At 47.2% G+C, this 22419-nt stretch overlaps 1 protein-coding gene across 1 annotated transcript; it reads left to right on the top strand.

Annotated features, from left to right (window-relative positions):
* Positions 1-1926: 1926 nt before the first annotated feature.
* On the top strand, positions 1927-6210 carry LOC128842470 (heat shock 70 kDa protein-like). The gene is made up of 2 exons (XM_054038491.1): positions 1927-1947; positions 5689-6210. The coding sequence occupies exons 1-2, from the start codon at positions 1927-1929 to the stop codon at positions 6031-6033; spliced, it is 366 nt and encodes a 121-aa protein (XP_053894466.1). The 3' UTR covers positions 6034-6210.
* The last annotated feature ends 16209 nt before the right edge of the window (positions 6211-22419 follow it).

Consider the following 22419-nt stretch of genomic DNA (forward strand, 5'->3'; position numbering starts at 1 on the left):
CAGATCTTGACGCCCTGCTTCTCCCTGTCCATGCAGGACTCCCGCAGGCAGCGACTATGAGATTCTAGACGCACGGCAAGGAAATGAGGGGATCGTATGGTCTTTAGGCAGCTTGCTCTGTGGGCAGGGGGGGAATATGGATTTGCTATAAACAGGGGCTCTGTCATAGGCGGAGTTAAGCTTTTAGAGTGACATTAATACAAGGATGGCACTGACGGGACAGAGGGTGCTTCACAGCAGGCGGACTCCTCAGAGAAATCCTGGCTGACTCCACCAGAATTCCTGCAGGGGAGCTCTGGTAGCACACACTTGCACCACGCTTACATCCTCAAGCGTACTGTCTCTGGGCCTTGCCTTCACGGGGGGGAAGGATAGCTCAGTGGTTTGAGCATTGGCCTGCTAAACCCAGAGTTAGTCTTTAAAGTACCACAGGACTCGTTGCTTTTTACAGATCCAGACTAACATGGCTACCCCTCTGATACTCAACCCCAGGGTTGTGAGTTCAATCCTTGAGGGGGCCATTTAGGGATCTGGGGCAAAAAATCTGTCTGGGGATTGGCCCTGCTTTGAGCAGGGGGCTGGACTAGATGACCTCCTACGGTCCCTTCCAACCCTGAGATTCTATGATTCACCCTACCCACCCCCTGTCTCTTTCCAGGCATCTAGCGCCGTAGGGCACTAGCAGGGAAGAGACCTACCAATGAGATAGCGCCAGGGCCCAAGAAGTGGCACTTTCCCCCCCACCCAAATGGGGAGTAGCTGGTGTAACTGTGTAAGGATGTGGGAAGTAGCTGATGAGCTAAAAGGCCACCCTGTATGTTGGCTCAGTGGCTGCTGAGCAGAGCAGATTGCTGCAGGACGCAGTGGCAGGCAGGGTCTAGCTTGCGTGTGTGTTAGATGTTTTACACGGCAAGAATAAAAGAATCGTAACTGTTGAACACACGCTCTCCTTGCTTTAATGACAGAAGGGGCAGAGGGGCCAGCCTGTTCGGAGTCTATACCCTAGCGCAGAACCATCGCTAACAAAAGCCAGGGGCCCAACCAACCACTGAACTTCGCAAAAGTTCAGAACTGAATCCAAACTTTGTCCAACTCTCCTTTAAAATGACACCAATTTCTAGAGAGAGTCCAAAACAACTGACATTGGCCCCTCCAAACATTGGTCCTTAGAACAGTAGCTGGTGCCACACCGAGGATCTGAGGTCTAAATTAACTCTGTCGGTAATACCTGAGCAAACATTTTCAGCTTGCGACTTAATATACCTGGGAATGTCTGCAGTCTCTCAGGTGGATCCCAGGATAAACAAGGTCAGCTAAGCTCTAATTTGGCCATAAAAGGCTGTCAGTCAGTCTAGGAGGTCTGGTTACAAGGTCAAAGGAGTCCTGAAGGCTGAGTTTGGCATGTCACTCATTTTAAGTGCTGGTTTGTTCTCTCATTTCAATGTCAGGTATCCACAATTTCGGATTAACTGTCAGCTACCATAATATTATTCTTAAAATAATAATAACCACAATAATAAACACACAAAAACCTCCCCACTGCATAGGATTATGTACTGCCCCGTCGAATACCAAGCGCCTCGTACAACCAAACTGCAGTTGACAGTTGCAAAGAAAACAGCGTGACCTTCCCACACTGCATGTCGCATTTCCCAGCACAAAAGAACCTGAAGGCATTTAGCAACATCTGTCAGTCAAAACGTTTATGCCTGGATTGGGAGCAGGTAGGAGGACAGACGTCCATGAAAACGTCTGATGCCAGGGAAACACGTTGCCCTTCACCCCTAGATTGCTGGTTTGAAGCTCTCCTGGGTTGATAGTGACCAAAAGCTGTCAGCATTGGATGACTCTTTGGTGGCATATGCAGAGGGGGAAAAATGATGGTGATCGTGCTCTAATGATGGTGGTCGCCCCAGCAAAGGATGAATGGCCAACGGCGACTCGGAGGTGATTTCTCCAGGTCAAGGCTAAGTCACGTTGATTGAGTCACATGAAGAAGCAGCATGTCCTACAGGATAAGGCAATAGGTGGGATGCAGAAGACCTGGATCCTACTTCTAGCTTGGCCACCGACCTGCTGTGTGACCTTGGGCAAGTCACTTCCCCTTTCCGTACCTCTGTTTCCCCTCCCACCCTTTGTTTTGTCTATTTAGATTGTAACTGCTTTGGGGCAGGGACTGTCTCTTCCTATCATAGAATCATAGAATATCAGGGTTGGAAGGGACCTCAGGAGGTCATCTAGTCCAACCCCCCGTGCAAAGCAGGAGCAATCCTCAACTAAATCCCCAAATGGCCCTCTCAAGGACTGAACTCACAACCCTGGGTTTAGCAGGCCTGTACAGAATCTAGAACACAAAAACTGCATTTCCGTTAAAAAAAAAAATCCTATATTGCACACTCAGTTATCCCCTAAGGTATAAGAGAACAAACAAACCACAAGTGACAGATGTTAGGTCACTTAATGCATGACCTGGAGGTGCTCAGATATTACAGCGACGAAAGGGGTTAAGAACCTATACAGAACTGAACAACACCCTGGGGCTTGGTTGGAGCCTCTAAGGGCTACCGTAATGTAAGTGACACACAGGGCCGGCTCCAGGCACCAGCGGAGGAAGCCCGTGCCTGAGGCGACACATGCTCAGGGGCAACATTCCGGCTATTCTTGGGGCGGCACAGTCCAAGGGTTTTTTTTTTTTTTCCTTTTCCTTGGGGCAGCAAAAATGGTAGAGTCGGCCCTGGTGACACATGATCAATAATGGGGTGGGGGCATGATGGGGACTGCTCTGTGCATAAAAGGAAACCTACAGAGACTGACCTTACAGAAAGAGCAGTGGGAAAGGACGCTATGGGGTATCATGGTGAGGGGCGCAGCATCGTAAACTAGTTAGAACAGAACAGAATCAGTCATCAATGACATAACAATTCCAGCTCTCTGGCTACTGCAGCAACATTTAAAACTATACCCATGTATTACTGCTGGCAGCATTTCTCTGAAACAGGGCATGCATTAGCAGGTGTTGAGCCTGAGGGAAAGGGATGCCTGAGTTTTGCTGATGCCCTGGCATATTATTGTACAGATCTCCTGAGTCCAATGCCTTTACCCCAAGGCCAACCTTCTTCGCAGATGTTATGGTGTTTGGGATAAGGACTCCAGTAAATCAGGAATAAACCCGCTACAGTCATTGGTGTTACATGTGCAGTGATATAGGAAGACGGGAACACACATCAGGGCCCAAATGGGGCTCTGGGTGATTGCTACTTCCCACCACCCAACACAGATGTAATGAGGTTAAGTGGTGTCCGTATAAAGAAATTGAGGGTAGGTCTACACATACCGCCGGACCCGGCGGTAAGCAATCAATCTTCTGGGATCGATTTATCGCGTCTTGTCTAGACGCGATAAATCGATCCCAGAAGTGCTCGCCGTCGATGCCGGTACTCCAGCTCGGCGAGAGGAGTACGCGGCATCGACGGGGGAGCCTGCCTGCCGCGTCTGGACCCGCGGTTAGTTCGAACTAAGGTACTTCGAATTCAGCTACGTTATTAACGTAGCTGAATTTGCGTACCTTAGTTCGAAATGGGGGGTTAGTGTGGACCATGCCTAAAACTACTGATTATTCCTTAAGATAGGCTTTTAATGACTTACGGCTATAAATGCAACACAGACAGAATAGGAAAAGAAAAATTAAAGACCAGCATTGAATAAGGATTAATATAAATGACAAATTATATCGCAAACAAACACAAGTACAAGTAAACTTTTACTACTATTTTTAATACTGCAGCATTAATATAACCTGAGATCAAATTATCCCAACACTATCATTCTTAATACTGTAGTGTCAGCACAACTTGAGATCAAAACAGCTCGAGCAACCCAGACTCCTTCATTCCGTTACATTATTTTGCATGCAGCCAGACTTTTTCTTTAAAACCTTACCCTGCCAAGAATATGTTACCCTTTAGTCGACCGCTCTTTGCATTGGCCAGGTGCAGATAGTCGGTGCAGTTCAGGTTTCCTCGGTTCAGGGGGTGCGGGTCAGACCGATCAAAGAGAATAACTTCTTAGTCCAAAACACACACACACACACACACATACCCTCTTGAGGTTCTACACATTTAATCTCATCTGCCTGCCGTGCTTTGAAGCAGGTCAACCAATCAGGTTAGGCCAAATTTAGTGTTATCGCTTTGGCTGTATAATTCATGCTTACTTATTTTCTTGTAGCCAATTATTGTTTTAATTTTATAAGTTATGCTCAAGGAGATAGCTTATTTCTATATAGCCCACTGTCTCGACTGTGGTTTCCCTTAGTTTTCTAGGTAACTTACCTCTAAATGGGCTATTGGCTTGATTGTGGGTAAGGTTATCTTGATGACCTATGCCTAAAGGCCTAGCCCATCAAACCCACATAGGAATCAGTTCTTTGTCTGCAGTGTCTCTTGACCACAAGTTGTAGCTTCATTTTGCAAAGCTTGCTTTTTAAAGATAATTTTGCAAAGCTCATTTTATAAAGCTTCCGGAAGTTTTAGGCCTAACACTGGCAATATTGGTGTTCATCTTAAGCTTGACAACAATCTTACTCAAATTAATCACAACATGGTGTAAAACCTTTGGAAGAGACAGGGGAATCAGACTCTATGTCTCCATGTTTGTCTGGTGAGTACCTGGTCCACTTTCAGCGCTGCGCAAATCCCGATAAAACACTTTTTAAAATCATCCCATTTGAACTAAATCACCATTTCAAAGCCAGCCCAGGTCTGTAGTGACCAAAAGTTGCTCACATCAAATGCCTGCCTGAAATGAATGGTCCAAAGTTCAGTTCTTACTGGACAAATGTCCATATCACAAAAAAAACCAGCAGTGTGAGTGGCAGTCATTTCATTTTAAACTGGCTGATATCTGGCTTGTTTAATCCATATCAAATATTCATCGCTTCCGCTGGCATTTGTCTATTTCCCCTTGCTCCTCTGAAGCAGGAATCTTTCTCAACAAATATTGCCCAAAGTGATCAGGGCAGAAAACTACTAGGAATGCATTTAAGAACCTAAGAGAGTCTGAATCTAGTGTTTAGGTGCAATCAGAGGGACACCCCAGCCAAGTGAAAAAGACAAAGCTAAACTGGCCTCCTGGAGAAGAAATCCTCAAACTCCCATACAAAGAGCAGATAATCTAAAGAGACTCGTGCTCCGGTGAAATGATGCTGATGAGTAACAGCAGCGTATTTCACCCTCTTGCTTTGCCTGCTTTATCTGACATGGTGATTTCCCCCTTTTGCAACAGAGCTCCTCGCAAGCTGCAGTGAACCATTTCCAAAGTAGAGAGAGGAATACAGCTCTAAGCACTGACGCATCTTCATCTTCAGTGATGGGGGATACTTGGATGCTTTGTCGATATAAAGTACAACACACGGTCACCATTCGGGATCTTCATCCTGATGGTTGGACAGCCATCAAACTAGCAGCATCACGGAGTTGTTCTTGTTCAAGCATACCTGGGAGTCTGAGGTGGGATTGAAAGGACTCTCTGTAACTCACCTCTGGTTACTTCTGGGAGACTAGATAGCTCAGGGGGTTAGCAAGAGCAGAGCCTGTTCTCTCTGGTTGACACGCAGCCCAGGTCACTAAAAGTTAGCACCAGTTGGTGGCCTGTGAGAAATGAATTTGGCAGAATCAACCTAGGGCCTAGAGACTAACACAAAAACAAGTGAAGTACAAGGCGGAGGATGAAGCTAATCGCAACCGGGTGGCAGCTAAGAACTCCCTCGGGTCCTACACCTACAACATGAAACAGACCGTGGAGGACCAGAAGCTGAAGGGCAAGATCAGCGACCAAGATAAACAGAAGGTGTTCGACAAATGCCAAGAGGTGGTCACCTGGCTTGACCGCAAACAGATGGCCGAGAAAGAGGAGTACGAGCACAAACAGAAGGAGCTGGAGAAACTCTGCAACCCCATCATCACCAAACTGTACCAGGGAGGAGCCGCCCCAACCGGTGGCGCCGGGGGACCAACCATTGAAGAAGTGGACTAGACTGGACTGAACTCTGCACTGTTCAGGGACAGTTATTTTCCCATTCTCAGTTTTATTTTCATTCCTAACCTTAAAAAGTCAGTGTCAATAACAGTTTATTCTGTTTGGATGTGCATAGAAGCAGATCTTTCTCAGCTTCCTATGTGCTTATAAAGAGAAGGCAGTCCAGCTTGATAAGGTTAGGAGCAATACATTTTTGTTAACTCAGATACAAATGATAGTATTCTGGATGTTGTCTTTAGATGTTCAGTGTCTTCTCTGGAGTGCCCACTTGATTGTTGACAAACATTTCAAGTTTTGAATGGAGACTGTTTACCAAACGCTTTAAAAAATATTTGACGGGCTGGCATCTGGAAATTTTGGTAATAAAAAAGACTAACACAAAAACACAAATTGTAGGCAGTCTCAGCAGAGACACCGAGGACAGAATAGAGACTGCAATACTGCTCCCATGTTGGCCATGGATTTTTGTCCCTACCCTCCATAGGAGGGTGACAGTATCCTGCAGCCCTCTGATTTGCCAAGCACCCTATTTAACCCCAGGGGTTATCCCAGAACGTTGCCTGGGCAACCATACAGACTTCAGCCTGTTGTGACTCCAGACTTTGCCTTGTCTCCTGATCTCTGGTTTCTGATCCCAGCCTGACTAACCCTGACTCTTGCAATTCCTCCAACTCCTATTCAGCAACTACCATCCCTGCTGCACAGACCCCGCCCAGCTGTGACCACTAGGCAAGACCACACATACCCCATTTCCCTGACACCCACTTTGTGATGGGGCTGTAGCAATGATGCGGTGAACTGCCCTTTAGTCTATGTAGTTCTCCACGGCCACTCCCACAATTCCCTGGGCTGTATCTTCCCGCCTTTCAGCCTCCTCACTTCCCTTCCCTCCCACTTTCTCCACGGAGTGGACGTTCAGAGCCAGCACTAGGCATAAGCAGACTAAGCAATTGCTAAGGGGCCCCCCATTTGCTTTTTTAGTATGTGGCGGGGGAGCTGCAAAAATATTCCTGCTTAGGGCCCTCAATGGGCTAGCCCTGCCTCTGAAGTTACCTTATATTTACATTCCCTTGAGCAATGTTCAACCCTCCACTTTTGTGTGAGTGGATTGAACCCACAGTTCACTCCAGCTAATCCCTGCGCCACCATTGAAAAAAAAAAAAAACCAACAACAACCAAAAACGCCCGTCCGGCATTTCTAAACTAATAGAAGTAACTTCAGTTGCACTTGTGCTTTGCCGCACAGTTTTGTTTTCTGGGGTCCCCCCCGCTCACCGCCTTTCATAGGCCTGAATGGGCTTTGATGTGCATAGCAAGTTTGCAGACTTCCCCCCTCCTTTTCTTTATTACAGTGCACTGAAGCGTAATGGCACCGTCGTCCATCCTACTCTACTTTTCCTTGTCTTCCACAGCTGCAGACTTTGTAGTGCCGTGTTCCAAATCTATGCCATGGAATTATTTATTATTTCTTGTTTTGTAATGCTGGGGGGGGGGTCCTGTTGGGCATATGCCGTAATGCACCCTGACGCCGTCTTTCCTTGACTCCTGCTGGTATGTTGCAACAAGGGTTTTTAATCCTGCACTAATGGAATCCATTGGAGACTTATCCCTTTTTCCGCAATGGATGGTGGGCGTTTGCAAGGATCATAACAAAAGGGTTATAGGAGGAAGAAGAGACACCCACGGCCCCACTCACCGGACACCTGTCCGGCCTTGTGTGGCACCTGCATCCATCACCATTTACTTTCTGGGTAGAGGACCCCTCAGTCCACTCCCCATCAAGAGGCTGCATATTGGGGTTCAGTCACCTCACAAGGGGACCCATGGTGCATTCTGGGGTGGTAATGGCACCTGCATTACGCTGTCATCGTCCCCACCGCCACCCATGCAGAGGTTAATATCTGATGGGGGAAGCACAGGTTACAGTAATTCACCGTCCAGGGTCCCAAACACAAGTAGGCCGTGGTGCATGCAGTAATGGCCCCCAGCATTAAGGGGCCCTCTCCCCCGGCCCCCTACAAAGCAATGCACGGATTGGTAACTGACATGTGAAAACTGGCAACAGAAGTAACATTTGTTAATGGTCCACACGGTGTAGAGACAACGGGACATCATTGGATTTCATTAACTTCACCCTGATGGCAAAAAAATGTGGGCTCAGAGGTCATCCCTCACTTCACTTCCATGCGAGGAAGCAGACCCAGAGAGGACCAGGCCAGTGCATTTTCTGGTTGCGGGTACCTGGCCTGCAAAGCAGTGGGGTGGGGTCTTCTGGGCACTTTAGAGGAAAACGTCGCCTTTAGCCGCGCAGGTGCTGTGGAGGGTGCAGCAGGCCATGATGGGATAGACAGTAGCAGCAGCAGCCGCCACTGTGGCTTCCAAATAGTTGTAGAAGCTGGACCATCTCGCCTTCAGTCTGCCAAAGGCACACTCCTCAACCAGCCTGCAACCGCTGAGCATGTAATGGAAACATCTCTGGCCAGTTGCTGGCCTGTTGGCATGGTTTCATGAGCCACGTTAGAAGCAAGCACACAGGGTTCCCCAAAATAGTAGTTGGCACCATATGCCCCCTCTTGACAATATTAAGAGATGGAAATAAGATCTCATAGAACTGGAAGGGACCCTGAAAGGTCATTGAGTCTGGCCCTCTGCCTTCACTAGCAGGACCAAGTACTGATTTTGCCCTAGATCCCTAAGTGGCCACCTCAAGGATTGAACTCACAACCCTGGGTTTAGCAGGCCAATGCTCAAACCACTGAGCTATCCCTCCCCCCACCTTTGCCAGATACGTACAGTCCAGATCTCCTGAAAACCATCACGTCGTGTGCCTTGCCAGCACTACCCCCGTTGGTGTTTATGAACCTGCCTCGGTGGTCCATCAAGGCCAGAAGAATGATGGTGTAGTATCTTTTGCAGTTAACATATTCGCTTGCTCCTTGTGGCAGGCAAATTCTGGGCCATCAGTAACCCTAGAGCAGTTGGGGAACCCCATGCTCTGAAATCCAGCTCTTTTTTTCTAGCACATTTCTAAAAGCCAACAACATGTGGATACGTCACAGTAACAACTGCCTGGCAAGCCTCCACCACAACTCCCACAGTTGACTTGCCCACAGCAAAGTGGTTAGCCAGGCACCTAGAGCAGTATGAATTATGAGTAGCCAGCTTCCAGGGAGCAATTGCAACCAGTGTCTGCACTGGTATGACCACCCTCCTCTGGAGGGTCAGAGCAAGCTCCTTATACAGTTCCAGGAAGGTCTGTTTCCTCATGTGGAAGTTCTGGATCTCCTGCTGGTCATCCCAGGTTTGCAGGACGCTGTGGTCCCGCCATGCTGTGCTAGTTAGCCTGCACAAGGGATGTCACTCCATATCGCTTCACACATGGAAAATAAGCTGCGGCGACCCTCAGAATCCCTCTTCCTTCTTCATCTCCGAAACTGTTCCACCCAGCATCGCACCAAACATCTACCCCACTGATAAACCATTCACTCGCAAACAGGAGCAGCTGATGAGGTGGAGCCGTGGCTAGTCCCTGGGCTGGAATGGACAGAAGTTGAACAGGTTGTACAGCCAGATGTGATTAACAATATGGTGGGCTGAAAGCACTTCCACAGTGGGGATGGGCAAGGACAGATTAGCTCTAGAGCAGCTCCATGGGGTGAAGACGCTAAGGACTATGGGATATGCACCTACAAATGCAGGCACGGAACAACATGTAGCTGCAGCGTTAGTGTGGATGCAGCTACATCGGGTACGGCGCGCATGCAGCTCTGCAGTGTGGACTCTGGTGATGGGCTTAGCGGACGCCTGGATGAATTCACACAAGTCAAGACATGGGTACACTCCTAATGTAGACATACTCTTAGTCTCCAGGGCTATCAATGCAGCACCTTCACTGGCACATAATTCATACAAACAACACGACAGTTTTTGCTGGCGAGTGGTTGTTTTGTTTTACTCTTATGAATACAGACATAACACACACATTAACTCTCAGCTACAAGGCCTTCTAGAGCAATGTTTCTCAACGACCGGTCCATGGACTGGTGCCAGTCCCTGAGATCTCCCTGACACAGTTTAGGAAGGCAGCACGCCGATCCCTAGAATAAAAAAAAGGTTGAAAAACACTGTTCGGGAGGGAGTCAAGACTGGCACAAATTGGCCTTGCAGCGGGATATTTAGAGGAAGTAAAGATGACACCATATGTTGTCCATATTGTAACCTAGGGCGACCAGACAGCAAGTGTGAAAAATCAGGACGGGGGTGGGGGGGTAAGAGGACCCTAGAAAGAAAAAGACCCAAAAATTGGGACTGTCCCTATAAAATCAGGACATATGGTTACCCTATTGTAACCAAACCCAAACTCATGCAAAAAGTAAGAATGCGCCAAACTTGATGGTCTGTTACAATCAGGGCTGCACCATGAAACATTTCCTCCATGGCAGCGGGTTGGAATGACATTCTGGAGGGTGAATCCTGTGAGATGGCTTGCTGGTTGCATGTGGTCATGTGACTGTGTTTCAAGGACATTTTATCCTACTTCTAATCTTGATATAGGGCTTTGGCGCAAGATTTTAGACTCCAAACTCCACGTCAGACGAACAGGGACACATTGTCCTCAGGAAACTGGGGTGCCGCAAGGGAGATCTGCAGCCAAATGTTCATGTATCAAGGTCTCTATTTTGCTTGTGACATGATCCCACTGGGGGTAGGGCTGGTCTATCAATACACAGGCCTAGTTTTGAAATGAAGTAACCAAAACGTAGAACTATCTGATAGCATTCAGATAAGAACATTTGGATCGGGTGCCCCACTGGTGTTCAGAACTAGTTTCTGATGCCATCAAAGTCAGAATTCTGGGTTAAGATTTTGATCTAATCCCTGACTGTTGGGCAGATCCTCATTCACATACAGTATCCAAACCAAAATGTGGTATACATATCGCCAGATCCTCATCTGCTGTGGCACCTCTGCCGTCTATCAGACGAGGATCTGCCTCTTATGCTCTAGGAACTGAACCGAGAACTGCAAATTCACAAGATTTCCACCACGCCCACCTTTCCCGCAAGCTATTTTCATCTCCCCCCCCACCTCCCCTCATTTCCACTGGTAATAGTTCATCGTTTGTTCACAACGAGGAAGGGAATGCACTATAAACATGAAACAATGGTCTGGGGATATAAGTAAGGCCATGACATTGGTTTCAGTTCACAACCAGCCCAGTCCTGTACCAGAGAAGTCAATGGCATTATCACTGTGACTTCAGTGAAAATAGGGTTAGATACTCTTTCTGCCCAGGCCGGGCAGCATGGATGAAGGGAAAAGGTTGGGTTGAGACTTCATCCAAACCACAGATTTGGTATTTCAAGTGTTTGAGGTGTAACATCATGGAGTGGGTTTACAGATTGCTCCCCATAGTCATGGAATCTAGAAGTGGAAAGGGCTTATTGTAACAACCAGGCTGTGAGCACCCTTGCCTAATGGTCAGGGGGGAGGCTGGCTTAATGGTTGGATGAGAGGTAGCCAGGCTTAGTGACCAGATCAGGAGCTGAATTATCAAGTGGGGGTTGAGCCGGAGCTGGAGACCAGGAGCCAGGGGTCAGAGCCGTGGTCAGAACACAAATACCAAGTCCAGAGAGCAAGCCATAGCCAAGAGCCAGAAACCAGGAGACAAGGGTCAGAACCATGGTCAAAATACAAATACCAAGTCCAGGGAGCAGGGGCAGGAGCCAGGCACGAGTAGGAAGCAGGATCAGAAAACAACCAGTGGAACCAGGAACAAGAAGGGAGTTGAGAGCAGGATCAGAACCACAGTTGTGGGCACAGAGCACTATTGACCAGCCAGGATGCCAGGCCTTCTGGAGTCTTCAGCCAATCAGGAGGCCAGGTTTGTTAGCTCAGGGCAATGAACTGGGTCTGGGGTCAGCTGTGGGTCCCTGATGCTTCTTCCGGCTGGCAGAGCAGGACTGCTCCCTGCAGTACATTTACTGTATTGCAGTTTCCATCCTAATTTTAAGTGTGCCCAGGAATGGGGCTTTCACCATATCCCTAGGGCAATTGTTCCACAGATCAGGAAGTAGCTCCTGAAATTCAGCCTACATCTGTTTCATAATGTCATCCCATTACTTCTCGGTCTACCACGTTTTACTATCCTAAATAATTCCATTCTCGCCTTAGCGTTTCTCCCCTTCCATTATATGAAAGCTGTTATAGGTGTCCTCCACACAACCCCCTTCCTGAATCATTCCTTAGCCAAGCTATGTATATTTCACTCTTCATCTTTGTTCAGATGTCTCCACTGCTTAAAGATTCATTCTGCCCTGGAGGCAATGAAGTTACTGCTGATTTACTCTGGTGTCAAACAGCAGACGTGGCCAAGGTCTGCAAGATCTGTCCTTTGTATGTGATATTTTCCTGTGCACAGCCTGCGTTCTGTTGAGGGGCATTCTTAGGCCCAGGCCCCTGGATCTGTTTACTATTGGTTTTGTCTAGTTTTGCCAAAAAGAAATCATGCTACACAAATGTGTTTTTTTACTCTTAAGAAAACATCTTCCCCTCCTGCATTCAGAGATGGCCAAAAACTATGAAACATGGCAGTGAAAATGTTAGTGGAGTGATTTAAATGGGGAACAAAAATGTTTCAAGCAAAGCTACATTGCTGAGAAATAAAATTGTTTCAATATTTCAGTAGGGATTATACATCTCCTCTCCCCTGTGCCCCCAAACTTTAAGGCTTTACAGATGTTGCTTCCAGAAGAATAAGGATGATTTTGGATGCTTGCTTCACTTTTAATTTAAAGGAAAGCATTGTTAATGATCTGTATATTGTATTTACTTAGACTTAAGTAATATTAAACTCTGACTGCTCTACACAGCCCTTTGGACAATCTTAAAACAGCACAGTATACCCAGAAGCATTACAAACAGTCAAATAGGAACACATTAATTCAACACAACCAGCTGAATTAGCTACTAAAAAGCTGCTTTCCAGCCACCATCTCTGGGAACATGTCCTCAGCCTTCTCCAAAAAAAAAACCCCTTTTTAATAGTAACTGATTGGAATTCTATGGTCGGTGTGATGCAGGAGATCGGACGAGGGGACTGTAGAAGGGTTCGGTTGGGGTCGCCCCTCTCTGGGGCGGCTGGGAGCCAGGCCGCCTCTCTACTGAGGTCCACTCAGTTGGGGAATTATCCGGGTGAGGCAGGAAACAGTCAAGGGCTCAGGCCCTCGGGCAGGGGCTGAGCAAATAGTTCCGGACCAAGCCCAGGCCCTGGGTCAGGGCGGGGCCACACAGAGTCTGGAGCTCAGGCCCTCATGCAGGGGTTGAGCAATAGTTCAGGAACAAAACCCCAGGCTCCTGGTTCTGAGTGTCTGGGGAGAGGGGGAGACGGCCACCCATAAGTGGGGTGGCAGGGGGGACGCAGGCCCGCCCACTCCACTGCATCCCAGCCCGGGGCCCTAACAGCGGCAGGCGGCCTGCTGCTGTGTCAGTGGGGACCCTGGCCACAACACACTGACATCGGCTCTGGGTGTGCTGCAGCCAGACTAGGGTCGGCTGCCCCTGGGCTACTCCCTACCTCCCCCTCTAGCAGTACCTGCGTCTGGTCGGTGTCCTCCATGGACTCAAACACCATGGGCTCCTCCGGGTACTCGGCGAGCGGTAGCTTGCCAGCATCTCTGGGTCGCTTCTCACTGGTAGGCTTAACAGCTTCTCCGGGGTCGGGTCGTCATCAGGCCTTGACTGGTATGGCCAGTCCTCGGGTCGGTCACAGGCTGCAGGAGTCTCCCCAACGGGAGCAAGGCCCCCAGCGTCTGGCTTCTCTGGCGGCCAGGCAGCTTCTGAGCCCTGGGGTGGGGCTTTTATACTTCCTGTCCTGCACTTTGACCTTTGGGGGGCGGGCGCAGGCTCCAGTGGCTCCGCCCACTTTGGCATCCAGAGGGGCTCGTCCCTCTCTGGGGCAGCTGGGAGCCAGGCTGCCTCACTACAGGGACTATGACAGTCCCTTCTGGCCTTGCAATCGAGGAATACAAGAGAGTTAAGCAGAGCTGGTACCAAACTGGAACTCCTGCTCCATGCACCTGCAAACTGCAGGGCGGCTTTCAAAATCCAGGCCAACATTTCAGGCTCTGTTGTGGCCACACAGTGCAGTAAGAGGAAGTAAAGGAGACTCTCACCCCAAAGGGGAGGGGTCGCAGGACCACGGTTCTCTCTCACTCACTGCACTGGCCAGTGGAGCTGGTTAGCTGGGCGGGAAGCTGCTGTATCTCAGGGCGCTTCAGGAAGTGTTCCCTAGAACTCCCCCCTGGGTCAGTGCGGGCTGCAGCTCAACGCGCCTTCTGCTGAGGGCCTGTCTCTATAAATAAGCTGACTCAGAGCCACCCCCAAACTTTTGGGGTGGGGAGAGTCCAAGATCTGGACGTCCGGTTTGGGCCAGATGCAGAAGACCTCGACTTGCTCTTCACGGACGCACTCCTAACATCAGCCTTTGATGGAAAGACGCCAGCCGAGAAAGATTCTGCAACTGTCCTGAGTCCTCAGTCAAGCAACATTAGAGGGCCAGGTTCTGTGCCAGGCTCAGTGCCTCTACACTAGACAGCCTATGGATACCTGCTGGAGTTAACCATAGGACTGACATTATATCCCAGTTATAGTGGGTGGTCTCCTCCATCCCATCAGTTGGCCGGGGGCGGCTTGCCGCTTGGATTCCCCTAGCAAAGACAGATGGAAAAACTCCTGGGAATTCCTTCAACTCCACTGAATCCCCCTAATATCTGGACACACACAACGCCACTTCTACGCCTCACTCTTCCTACCGCTGCTTGGACTTCGTCATTCCATTTTTCCATTAATCTTTTCACGGGCTGATCACACACCGGAGCTGGGAGGCTGGCACGAGAGCACACATTTGGAGGGGGTGAAATTGGCCAGCAACACTTCAGAAATCTTCCATGTTATAGCTTTCTCTGAAAAACAGACAGACATGTAGGCCAGCTTCTCAGCCAGCTGTAAATCACCATTGCTCAAAAGCTGGCCCATATATTACATAGCAACACATGTATGTATGTATTGTGACAAAGTTCCTTCTCCATCTTGGTGGGTCCTACGCTTATTGGTGGATTTTCTTGCCTCAGAGATTCACCATGTGGGTTGGGGAACAGCCCAGAGACCTTCCCCTCTGGAAGAAACCACAGTCCAGGTCAATTGGGAGGTTTGGGGGGAACCTGGGCCCGCCCTCTACTCCTGGTTCCAGCCCAGGGTCCTGTGGACTGCAGCGGTCTATAGTGCCTCCTGTAACAGCTGCATGACAGCTACAACTCCCTGAGCTACTTCCCCATGGCCTCCTCCAAACACCTTCCTTTCTCACCACAGGACCTTCCTCCTGGTGTCTGATAATACTTGTGCACCTCAGTCCTCCAGCAGCGCATCCGCATCCTCATAGCTCCTTGCGCCTCTTGCTCCCAGCTCCTCACACTCCCACCACAAACTGAAGTGAGCTCCTTTTTAAAACCCAAGTGCCTTAATTGATTCTAGCAGTTTCTTCTTAATTGGCTCCAGGTGTCCTAATTAGCCTGCCTGCCTTAACTGGTACTAGCAGGTTCCTGATTACTCTAGTGCAGCCCCTGCTCTGGTCACTCAGGGAACAGAAAACTACTCATCCAGTGACCAGTATATTTGTCCTCTACCAGACTCCTGTACCCCACTGGTTTGGGTCTGTCACAATATATACTGGACACCCTAATAAACCAGAACCCGTCCCTGCACACAAAATTCTCCTCCTAGGGAGAAGAGGAGAGAAAGCACAAACCACACAGGACAGCTGTTAGTCACATTGCTTAATGCACATCGGGAAGGCCCCCAGATACTTTGTGCTGTGGTGATGAAGGAGATAGAAGAACCTAAATAGAATAGAATAAGCATGTGATATAAGGATTGCCCTCTCTCTCTTAGGGTCTTATATGGCTCCTGTCATCATAGTCTCTGGGTGCCTCACAATCTTTAAATGTATTTATCCTCATAACACCGCTGTGAGGCAGAGGGAAGCACTATTATCCCCAGTGTACAGATGGGGAAACTGAGGCACAGTGAGACTAAGTGACTTGTTCAAGGTCACACAGACAGTCTGTAGCGGAGCAGTCCATTGACCCTACAATCTCTGTGGCTCAGGCTAGTGCTCTAACCAACCACTGGACCTTCCTTCCTTTCCCCTTGGTTATAGGTCCATGTGCAACTTCCTGTCATCAGGTTATCGCACATCAAATAGAAGAGCATCTCTGGAGAAGCAGAAGTAATTGCAATACAAACCTGCCAAGCCACCATAGTTTAATATTTCATCTCATCCAATTTATAGTATGTGCATATGTAATTAAAATGACACATTAATCATTCCAACAGCTCAGATGTACTTCCAGTTCACAGGTGATGGCTGGTTCCCAGCCCCTTACAACAAAGCCGAGGAAAACTGGGCAGGCCACTGAAGGTTGGGCGATTGTCAGTACTGAATGTGGTGGTGAAGAGGGCAGTATGTGGCTGAAGGGTTCAGGCAGGTGAGAAGTGAAGGATGAGTGAGCTGAATAAAACAGAGCCTCCCTCCCCACCACTGTCACTTGACATTTGAACCAGAACTTTGGGAGCTTTGCAAAACATGGTTGAATCTATTTCCCATTTTAATTTCACTGACCTGTCTGACTTAGGATTTTTCATAGTGTCTATGATCCATGTTTATAAGCCATTTCCATGGGGGGAGAGCAAGTCTTGCGAGTAGACATGTGGCTTGGGACTCATGAAATCTATGGTCAAGGCCTTGATCTGGTATAGACTTCTTGTGTGACAAGTTGCTGAACCTCTCTGTGACCGAGATCCCTGTCTGTAAAAGAGAGAGAAGGATCCTTCCTTTGTCTGTCTCTTCTAATTATACCGTGAGCTCTGTGGGGCAGGGACTGTCTCTATACCTAAAACTTAGGTTGACTTAATACACCAGACAGATGTAGTTAATGCAACCTAAGCCACGGCATAGACACCGTTAGGTCAAGGAACGAATTCTTCTGTCAACCTAGCTACTGCTGCTCGAGGGGATAGATTAGGGCTGGTCTTCATTGGGAATGTACATTGGCATAGCTATATCTCTCAGAGGAAATCTACACAGAACTAACCCCCAGCGTAGGCAGCACTCGGCTGATGGAAGAATTCTTTCAAAAACCGAGCTACCACCTCTCGTTAGCTACATCAATGGCAGAACCCCTCCCACCTCCAGAGGTAGTGTCTACACTGAAGTGCTACAGAGGTGCCGGAGGAAGTGTCTACACTACAGTGCTACAGCTGTGCTTCTGTCGTTCTTATATAAGAACATAAGAACATAAGAACGGCCATACCGGGTAAGACCAAAGGTCCATCTAGCCCAGTATCCTGTCTACCGACAGTGGCCAATGTCAGGTGCTCCAGAGGGAGTGAACCTAACAGGCAATGATCAAGTGATCTCTCTCCTGCCATCCATCTCCACCCTCTGACAGACAGAGGCTAGGGACACCATTCCTTACCCATCCTGGCTAATAGCCATTAATGGACTTAACCACCATGAATTTATCCAGTTCTCTTTTAAACCCTGTTATAGTCCTAGCCTTCACAACCTCCTCAGGCAAGGAGTTCTACAAGTTGACTGTGTGCTGCGTGAAGAAGAACTTCCTTTTATTTGTTTTAAACCTGCTGCTTATTAATTTCATTTGTTGGCCCCTAGTTCTTGTATTATGGGAATAAGTCAATAACTTTTCCTTATCCACTTTCTCCACATCACTCATGATTTTATAGACCTCTATCATATCCCCCCTGAGTCTCCTCTTTTCCAGGCTGAAGAGTCCTAACCTCTTTAATCTTATAGTGTAGACATAGCCTTGGTGTTTACAATGGGGTCCTGTACTTGGTTAGGGCCACTAGGCAATATCATAATTTCAGGGAGGAAGGATGCTCCAGTGATTAGAGCATTAGCCAGGGGTTTATCAGCCTGTTCCACTACAAACTTCCTTGTGACCTGGGCAAGTCACTTAGCGTTTCTGTGCCTCAGTTCCCCATCTGTACAAGGGGGATGGTTGTACTTCCCAACCTCAATGGTGCGCTGTGAGGCTAAATATATGTGAGGTACTAGGATGCTAGAAAGCCTGGTAGATAAATACTAATATTATATTCCAGAGCAATGTGTTAAATTCTTCTACTAGATGAGCCAAGACATGGTTTCAATGAGACACAGTCTAACTTTTGTTTGTCCCATGAGGTTGGTGCAAATTACTAGGGTTTACAGTTTATAAACAGCCATCAGCAGCCAAGCTATGCCAGGACTACCAGCAACTGGAGCTTATGAAGATTTAGGAGGTTTGCTCTTGTAAGATGCCAATTATTTATCTCGTTGATGGCTCAAACAGTTTTATTGGCAAAAAGTGGAGTGGAAACGTAGAATTGATGGGGCTGCATAGAAACAGAGAGCAAATTCATATGAAATAATTAAACTGAACACAGAATACCAAATCATATTTTATTTCCAGATTACTTTATAAAAAGGCAGCATATTAATCATGCTGCTTTTACTGTTCAGGGTTTCCCCATCCCCTGTGTTGTACAACACACTGCTATACAACACAAACCCATATTTAACAAACGTCTGCTTAACAAAAGGCAAGCACGTTCAGAATGTTCATTCTACTCATGCAATTGCATCTTTTTTTAAAAAAAGAGTCTATCATTTAATAACAACCCAATAAGTTATAGTTACTGTTACGGGAAAATGTCATTTGCAGTGTTAAATCCACCAGACACAAACTGATCATATTTTTTTTTAATAATTTAATGGAGATATCCCATCTCCTAGAACTGGAAGGGACCTTGAAAGGTCATTGAGTCCAGCCCCCTGCCTTCACTAGCAGGACCAAGTACTGGTTTTGCCCCAGATCCCCAAGTGGCCCCCTCAAGGATTGAACTCACAACCCTGGGTTTAGCAGGCCAATGCTCAAACCACTGAGCTATCCCTCCCCCCCCCAATCAATTTTTTGTTCATTCATACTTGCAGTGGGCCATGTTTTCTTGACACTTCCTCTAATCTACATAAGTTTAAGAATGATCCAGTGGTGAGAGCACTAATCTGGAACTTGGATAGACCTACATACAATTCCCTGCTCTAGAACAGGCTATCTGTGAAAACTTGGGCAAGTCATTTTGACTCTGTCTCTCAGTTCCCCATCTGTAAAATGGGTTAACAGCACTACCCCTCCTGTCGTGAGGGTACAGGCTGGTTGGAAAATCTTCGACAGTCAGTTTAGTTGAAATCTCACATCAATTTGGCTGAATTTTGTTTTGGGAGGGAAAAAAGAGGTCTTACAATAATGAAATGGTTCCATTTTTCCTTTCAAAATCACTTTTTGTTTCAGGGATTTTTCTATGTGGTTTTATACGACACATTAGAAAATGTAAATGCTGACACGAAGCATTTCAATTTTGTCTAAACGAAACATTTGGATCGACTCAACACAAAAACGTTTCCCAGACTTTTATTTCACGGAGATTTCAAAATTCGGGGGTTTCATTCCTGATCCGAATGAAAACAAGCCTCAAAATTCTTGAAATCCTCCATGAAAGAATTTGCATTCTCTGCCCAGCTCCAGTAAATACATTACAGAGCGTGAGATGCAATGCTATCACAGTAAGGAGGGTCATGTGACCACCTAAGCTATTGCAGGGGAGTTACTCCTGATTCTCTAACCAGATTAAATCTGAGCCTGATTCAGTAGAATCAGGCTCATATGGTTTAAAACTTTAAAGGGACACTAGGCTTGATCGAAGTCCGTAGAAGTCAACAGGAAAATTCCAATTGACTTCTATGGGCCATGGATCAAGCTCATTATACAATACTTCATGCCAAGACAATTAGCTCTTCTTTTAAAAGAAGTGGGGCTGGTGGTTACAAAGCCTAACGTGAACAGATGTTTTATTATTCACATGTATATGAAAACAAGGTGTAGATCTAAATAGTCCCCGTAGTGTTGGGGCCCATTATTGCTCTTCCTTTCCCATGGGGTTCTATCCTACATGATAGTGAGCATGCTGGCCCCAGTCCAGCAAGAGACTTAAGCACATGCAGGACACAGATCTGGCCCTGCGGCGACGGATTCATACTAACCTATGGTTCAGGGCAGCTGCATTTTGTACTCCCCAGATAGTGACTGAAGGATGCAGTTTCTCCGTGTTTCAGGATAGGCCCCAAATCCCTCAAATCCAGCATCTGATTTCTCTCTTGATAAATTACCTCCTCCACTGCCCACACAGACACCACAATAACATCAGTTCAATGTCGTTCTGTTCTTCCTCTACCAGCAAACCCGATTTTCTGAATGACTTGGCGAGATCACCTCTCATTAGCCTGACACACGAAAGGCAGCAAGATTTCACCTTTTGTCCAAGCTGCCAGGCAGGTCCTGTTCGGAGCTCAGATGACCTTTTATTTTTGTTTTCAGTTAAGCAATCCCCATTTCATTGTCAAGCCATTCATTTAATGGACTCTTTGGCCGTTTATTTCTTCCTCTCTTGACATAAGAGTGCTTGGAAACTACTGTTAACATTTCCTGTTTGCATTTCACGATTTGCATTGTCATCCAGTGGATTGGTTAAATGATTTTGAAGAACCAGAAGTCTAAAAGTGGGTTTATATAGAGATTGTGCCAAGCTGCAAAACTCAGACTTGCTCCAAATGGAAACCCTTTTCCCTCAAATTTCAACCTCTTTCTCCCTGCAAATTTCAGGGCTGCTTAGATCCTACGGTTGGGTCCTCCTGTTATGGAGCTACAGGTATGGATTGGTATTATAGAGTCCCAACATGCTAGCCAAAGTATAAACACATTAAGAGATCGATCATCAGTTCTTTTGGGTAAGGACTAAACAGACAAGACTGACGAAGCATGGAAGGGAGATTAGAGTCACAGAGAGGGAAAGTGATTTGACCAAGGTTACCCAGCAGGGCAGTAGCAGGGTTGGGAACAGAAGCCAAGTTTCCCGAGTGCCCTTTTAAACTGGACCGTGCTGTCTCTCTACCTGCGAATGATTTCATTGGACAGCCACGTACATGCCAGAGCCCACTAGAGCTGCCTCACCAATGCTTTAATCAGCTGATTTGGTAATTTACAAGAAAAATACACCCACTGAGCCATCAATATTTTTTTTTTTTTTTGCAAATACATAGTGTGTGTTTGGTTGATTACTGTTTTAACCCGACTTTGTTTTTTTGTGGTGTCCATTTCCACACAACTTTTCATCTCCGGGTCCAGATTCAGATTCAGCCTATGTCAGCAAAGTAAGTAGCCAGAATTGATCTGTAGGCCTCAGTTTAATGCCCTATATGAAATGGCAGAGTGATCTAAGTCTGATTCCAGCCGATCAGGTATTCACCATCAATAATAGCAGTGGCTGATCAGGCATGACAAATTTTATAAAGGATTATATATCTGGCATTGCCATGCCTATAATGTTGGCATAGGTATGCAACAGCAAGAGGTACCTGAAAAGGGATGATTATTATGATTTATTATTTGTATTACTACTGCACCTAGGAGCCTTACCAGGATGCCATTGTGCTAGGGGCTGTACAAATACTGAACAAAAAGGTAGTTCCCTGGCCCAAGAGGCTTACAATCTAAGTCAATGGTCTCGTGACTAAGGATCAGGAGTGAGAATCAAAAGGTCTGAGTTCTATGCCAGACTCTGCCCCAAGGGATAATGAGTAAAAATAATTCTGTTTTGTGCCTCAGTTTACCATCAGCAAAGAGGAGAATTTTTTCCCCCTTCCCACGTTAAATTAATTCGCATGTTTGCAAAAATGCTTTGAGATCTTTGGCTAGAAGGATCAGAAATGGAGAGCAGTCATTTATTGAATGGGGTTTCCTGGTATTCAGGAATAATATTGTTCCTCGTTATTTGTATATGAGTAGGGCCTAGGGGCCCCAGGCGAGGTCAGGACCCCATTGTGCTGGGCTCTGCACATATGCATAGCATGAGAAAGTACCTGCCCCAACGAGCTTGCAGTCTAAACAGACAAGGTTGGTATTATTACCTCTTTTTTTTGCAGCAGGGCAAATGAACCACAGAGAGACTAAGTGACTTGCCCATGGTCATACGGGGAGCTTGTGGCATGAGATTTGAAGCGAGTGAGATTTGAAGCCAGTTCTCCCGAGTGCCAGCCCAGTGCCTTAATTCCTGTCTGTCCATTCAACCGATAGCTTCAGATTATGGCTCTCGAAAGAGAAGATCTGGTGGCTGGAGCAGTGGAATTATTACCAGATGTCCATGCTGCGATAGCTGTTGCTGTAGCCAGGGGCTACACGTTCCACATCCTATTATAGCTTGAGCCAGACC

This window comes from Malaclemys terrapin, chromosome 8, assembly GCF_027887155.1.
Source record: "Malaclemys terrapin pileata isolate rMalTer1 chromosome 8, rMalTer1.hap1, whole genome shotgun sequence".
Taxonomy (NCBI): Eukaryota; Metazoa; Chordata; order Testudines; family Emydidae; genus Malaclemys; species Malaclemys terrapin.

What these genes read in the sequence shown, in the direction of transcription:
- LOC128842470 (XM_054038491.1), top strand. Translation starts at nt 1,927, where the DNA reads ATGGCCAACGGCGACTCGGAG. An exon ending in TGGCCAACGGCGACTCGGAG is followed by an intron (nt 1,948 to 5,688) that starts GTGATTTCTCCA and finishes CCTAGGGCCTAG; the next exon opens with AGACTAACACAAAAACAAGT.